The 6,000-nt window shown below is 39.4% G+C and overlaps 1 protein-coding gene across 3 annotated transcripts in view; it reads left to right on the plus strand.

Annotated features, from left to right (window-relative positions):
• Nucleotides 1–2,422, plus strand: part of Rps6ka5 (ribosomal protein S6 kinase A5) — a 152,791-nt gene extending 150,369 nt beyond the window's left edge. For all 3 annotated transcript variants that reach the window (XM_070028560.1, XM_070028561.1, XM_070028562.1), the window contains one exon: nt 635–2,422. In XM_070028560.1, coding sequence (XP_069884661.1) covers nt 635–871 — 237 coding nt within the window. In that variant the 3' untranslated portion in view covers nt 872–2,422. The remainder of the gene's footprint in view (nt 1–634) is intronic.
• The last annotated feature ends 3,578 nt before the right edge of the window (nt 2,423–6,000 follow it).

Here is a 6,000-nt window from a genome sequence, read left to right on the forward strand (position 1 = left end):
AAAGCTGGAAGTGGAGCTGTGGCTCAAGGGGTAGAGCACTAGCTTTGAGCACAGAGAAGCTCAGGGACAGTAGCCAGGCCTTGAGTTCAAGCTGCAGGACCGTCAGAGAAGATAGATGTTGGTAAAAGTGGTAGAAATGGTATTGGTTTAAAGAATTGATATTCAGAAGTTCCCAGTAGGTGGTGGCTTCTACTGAGATGTAATGCTAACTTCATCAAAAGATAAACTAGGAGCTGTAAGGCTTAGGAGTAGGGCCCTTGCCATCCAAGCTTAAGGCCCTGAGTTCCATCCCCAGCAACAAGGAAAAATCAGTATTAGAATTCTGGTGCCTGGAAAGCCCATCTGGTTTGATTCAGGGCAATCAACAATTTTACTTGGGTCAGGGTGTGGCTGAGTGCTGTGTGGGGGCCTGGGTTCTATTTCCCAGGATAGCAATCTTGCCTGAGCAAGATTGTGTGGCTGTTTGGATAGAAAAGTTTTCAGAGCTTTTTTCCCCAAAACAACTTGGAGCTGCTTCTGCCAAAAGAAAGTTATCTTCTGCTGTAAGCTTCTACAAAAAGCTTCAATATAAGAGGGGGGAAAAGCGTCAATACTTTTTGATCTTTACTGGAGTTCCCTGTGTTCTCTCCCATAGGCCTTTAACAAATACAAGCGAGAAGGGTTTTGCCTTCAGAATGTTGATAAGGCCCCTTTGGCTAAGAGAAGGAAAATGAAGAAGACGAGCACCAGTACCGAGACGCGCAGCAGCTCCAGTGAGAGCTCCCACTCCTCTTCCTCCCACTCCCATGGCAAAACGACGCCCACCAAGACGCAGCCCAGCAACCCTGCCGACAGCGGGAACCCAGAGACGCTCTTCCAGTTCTCCGACTGAGCAGCCTAGGAGTGGTAGAAATGGCATGGCTGCCCCTCAGCAGGTGCCTGAGGTGCTGATCTGTGCTTTAAATGATGTGTCCTGGTGGTCTCGCTGGAATCTGACTCATAGTGAACTCTTTCAGGAAAACCCCATTTGGTTGTCCAAAAGCACGGGACAGAGAGCGTTACTGTGAATAGAGCGCACGTGAGGCTTTTAGCCACCCAACCCGGTGCCCATAGAACTGTTCCTTAAACAGCTAAGGGCTCTATGAAGTTAGGTAGGCACTGGTGAGGTTGGAGCTTTCAAATGTCCGCCAATAAGACTCAATGATGCCTTTTTCTGTGCCTGGTAGATTAGGTGGATTTTTATGCGCTTTTCACCCTTTGGATGGTGATATTTATCAGAAAAAAAAATAGTCTGTTTTCAAAAGAGTGTAATGAATGTTATTTGTGGCTTATACTTATTTCTTGAGAGAGAATTTTAACTTATTGTTTTATTTTATGGCTATATATGATGATAACCTGCTATTGTTAATCTTTTTTTGTTTGTAAAATGTTAAAAGGACGTATGAACTTAAAAGTGTCATGCTGTACATTTGGGTCTGAGATGCATGCCCAGCTTCATGTTTTTCATTTTGCACTGCTCTTTCCTGGCAGTTTGTTTTCACGGTTTTTGCAGAATATTAAGGTACATGTCTCTTTGTTTTAAAATAATATGGCACTTTATACAAGTGTGGCTAAAGCAATCCATTTTATAAAGTGCACTGTTTTAAGTATATGTACTGTATGTTTGCCATTTTTCTATAAAGTACTTTAAATTTGTCCTCACATCCCTCCTCTGCTTTGTGCACAAGTAGAATGGGTGTGTGCGTTGTGTAAATGAGTCATTAGTCACTTATGCACCAATATGAAGAAAAACTAAAGGGAAATCTCAACACTGTGCTTCATATCTGTACACTGTGTTGTACTACAGCGGGCACTTCCTTCTGTGGTCGTATATTATGTACATAATATTTTAGAATCACACCTATGACTTGTTTTTGAAATTTTTCAGTTAAATTTTAAATCCAGAAAGCATATTTTATAAACTAATGCAGAGCACTATTTTATTGCTCAGAAATTCTGAATTCATATTAAAAAAAAAACAAGTGCTATGTGATGAATACATTTCATGGAAAGACTGCTGCATTTTAAAATACAATTAATGAATTCCCTATGCAAAAAAATGAAGTGATAGGATTGTATGTTATTTTTTTCTTTTAAAGCCATCACACGAATGAATGTCAGGACTGAGAAAAGTGATCTTTGCTATGTTTACAGGAATTATGCTTCAAAAGATAATGCCCTATATGTTTATTTTGTAGTTTTGGGTAATGGTAACCTATTAAGCTTTAGTTTGGAATTTGGACATGATATTTATTTGTACCTTTCTTGAGGTAATAGCAGCATTAATTTTAATCAGTTATAAATGCTAAAAACATGTTGCATTCTATGTAATGGTAGTATATTTATTACTAAATGTGTATATTAATAACACAGGCAACAAAATGGCAAATATTAAAGTATTTTCAAAAAATTATATTATCCTGTTGACATTTTTGTCCACAGTGGTTGTTTTGTTTTGTTGTTGTTATTATTATTGTTTGGGGTTTTTTTGTCAGTCATGGAGCTTAAACTCTGGGCCTGGGCGCTGTCCCTCAGCTCTTCAACTCAAGGCTAGCGCTCTACCACTTGAGCCACAGCTCAAGTTAATTGGAGATAAGAGTCTCACGCCCTTTCCTGACAGGACTTGCCTTGAACTGTTATCCTCAGATCTCAGCCTCCTGAGTAGCTAGGATGACAGGTGTGAGCCACCAGCGCCTGGCCCACATTGATTGTTGAGAATAACTTTTTTTTTTTTGGGTCCAGTTGTGGGGCCTGAACTCTGGGCCCGGGCGCTGTCCCTCAGCTCTTCAGCTCAAGGCTAGCGCTTTACCACTTGAGCCACAGCTCCACTTCTGGCTTTTTTCATTTTGCTTATGTGGTTCTGAGGAATCGAACCCAGGGCCTCAGGCATGCAAGGCAAGCGCTCTACCACTGAGCCACCTTCCCAGCCCGAGAATAACTTTTAATACTTTTCACTGACCTAAATGGGTACCAAATTTTCATTGAGGCAGAGAAAGCTTTATACTCCTAGTTTTCAGTTGTTCCTAGGAATAGTGAGGAAATTTGATGTGAATCATTACCAAACGAGCTAATAAACTAAAGTGAGACCCTCAGTTACAGATTTATAATAAGGAATATTTTTGCATTTGATATATTTGGTTTATATATTGAAATGAATAAGTTAACTCTTCAAGTTTTTTTTTTTTTTTGGGGGGGTCCAGTCGTGGAGCCTGAACTCTGGGCCTACGCGCTGTCCCTCAGCTCTTCAGCTCAAGGTTAGCACTTTACCACTTGAGCCCCAGCACCACTTCTGGCTTTTTTTCTTTTTGCTTATGTGGTGCTGGGGAATCGAACCCAGGGCCTCAGGCATGCAAGGCAAGCACTCTACCACTGAGCCACCTTCCCAGCCCTCTTCAAGTTTTTTGTTTTGGGTTTTTTTTAGTGGGTTTTTTTTTTGGTTTTTTTGTTTTGTTTTGTTTTGTTTTTTGTCTCAGTCCCTGGGCTTAAACTCAGAGCCTGGGCATTGTCCATGAGCTTCTTTTGCTCAAGGCTAATGCTTTACCACTTAAGCCAAAGCTCCACTTCCAGCTCTTTTGGAGATAAGAGTGTCACAAGCTTTTCTACCCAGGCTGGCTTCAAACCTTGATCCTCAGATCTCAGCCTTCTGAGTAGCTGGGATTATAGGCATGAGCCATCAGCACTGTCAGACTCAAGTCATGTTTTAAACTGTATGTTCTGGTGATAAATGAGTTGTAACAACGAAAATGATCCAGAAAAGCAGTCCAAGTGATTGACTGACTCATTGTGAATAATTTCATTTCTTCCCCTTGGGTCTTCTGGAGGACTTGACAGACACTGAGATGGGCAGAAAGCAGACAGAGGAAGAGACCGGAGGAAAGGCAATGAGCCTCCCTGAAGTCCCTGGAAAGGGCTTTTGACAAGACTGTAGGCCACACACACTCAACCACATGCTCCTGTCCAGTATCCTCTGTCCAGTATCCTCCTGTCCAGTATCACTCTGAAAGACAGAACAGAAAGACAGCATTTGATGCAGTTTGCTGCAGCTGACTTGGTGTGCAGACTCTGTGTTAGTGTCCAAGAAATTGCCCTTTAAACCTCACAAAGCTTTCATTTGGTCACAGCAAAAGTTCAACAATACAGGTTGTAAATGAAAGAACTCTGTTAATGTTAGTAGCAAAATAGAAGTAGACCTCAGAAAAACATACATAAGATTCTCTTCCTGAGACTAACTTGAGGGATGGAGCCAAATTCCTTCCTTCTGTATTGATTGTATTTTATATAATTTATACTATCATATATCAAGTTAAATTTTTGAAACTACATATGCCTAATCTATTAAGAGGCAAGAATCTTTAGGAAAGGAAGTTAATAAATAAATGAAGAAAGACTAGTTTCTTTAATTACTATGCCAGCTACTTTAAATTTAATTGATTTTCAAAGATACCACTGAATTACTGGAATGCAGCTAATTTTAATATGATTGTCTGTCTTGGAGTTACAGGGTTACTTGTCCATGAAAAGTCACCTTTTAAATATTTTAGTTGGCTACTGATTTTCTTATTTTAAATAAGCATGGAAATGGCTACATTTTCACTACAAGGTATTTTAAAGAATCCTAGTTAGCAATGACTGATTCATTTTTTTAAGTAAGAAATTCCTTTGATAACTCACTTTAAGTATATCCTCAGATATTTTATAAACGTATGCAACTTGTCTGTTCACCTTGCTTCTATTTTAAACACCCATTATTATTAGATTAATTAAGAACAGGATACTTTGCAATGAAGAAAATTTCTAAATGTTTTACTTTAAATACCTTAGACAACCTAATTACTTTGAGTGTTCTCCCAGCCACCAATAATAACCCAATAATAATAACATGACTTGGGCATTTGTATTTTTATACTTGGTGTGTGTGTATGTATGTGCATGTGTGTGTATATGTGCTGGTTCTTGGGCTTGAGCTCAGGGCCTGGGCATTATCCCTGAGCTTTTTTTGTTCAAAGCTAATGCTCTACCACTTAAGCCATTTGAGTTTTACTTGTTTTTTTTTTTTTTGGTAATTAATTGGAAAAAAAAGCTTTCCTGCCTGGACTGGCTGAAAATCGCATTCCTCAGATGTCAAAAATATTTTGTTTGTTTTTTGGGTCCATTTGTGGGGCCTGAACTCTGGGCTTGGGCGCTGTCCCTCAGCTCTTTAGCTCAAGGCCAGCGCTCTACCACTTGAGCCACAACGCCACTTCTGGCTTTTTTCTTTTTGCTTATGTGGTGCTGAGGAATTGAACCCAGGGCCTCAGGCATGCAAGGCAAGCGCTCTACCACTGAGCCATCTTCCCAGCCCAGATCTCAAAAATCTTAAGTAAATGAGTTAAATTCTATTATACCCACCTACCTGATTTCAAAGTAATCATCTAATAGATGAATTATAGTAACATAATGAAAGATCTTGAAATTATGATATCTAGCCCCAAATGCCAAATAAAGAGTCTGATTTCTGAGCTTCATTACACTGTACCAGTGTCTATTGTCACTTGATACCTTTATCCAGCACCAAAATGGACATAAAAAGCTCTTAATGAAATGTGGAATCTAAATGAGCTATGATTAAACTCACCAATGGAAAAAGAAAGCCATATGATTAACGAAGTATTTATCAAATGCCTATTTTAAGTGTACAGTAATCTACTCAAAGGAAACATCTACTACAGCAACATAAAGGTTTTATTCCCCATGTTGATAAGTAACTTCAAATCATGATATTCTTTAGAAATAGTACTTTCCTTAAGAGTAGTTATTTCAGTTTTGATTCTGTGGTAGATACAAAGGCCTATGTTCAAGGAGACAACATCTTAAGAGCATTTGATTAGTGCCACTCCTGTCCTCTTTGTCAGCATTGCTTACTTTTGAGCTTGCAGGGTATTTCTTCTGAACCTTCATATGGTCAGCTTTCCACTTCTGTAATTAAGTAGCTAATTTCTGTCC

This window comes from Dipodomys merriami, unplaced genomic scaffold (genome assembly GCF_024711535.1).
Source record: "Dipodomys merriami isolate MVZ:Mamm:240054 unplaced genomic scaffold, mDipMer1.0.p SCAF_198, whole genome shotgun sequence".
In the NCBI taxonomy this organism is placed as follows: domain Eukaryota; kingdom Metazoa; phylum Chordata; class Mammalia; order Rodentia; family Heteromyidae; genus Dipodomys; species Dipodomys merriami.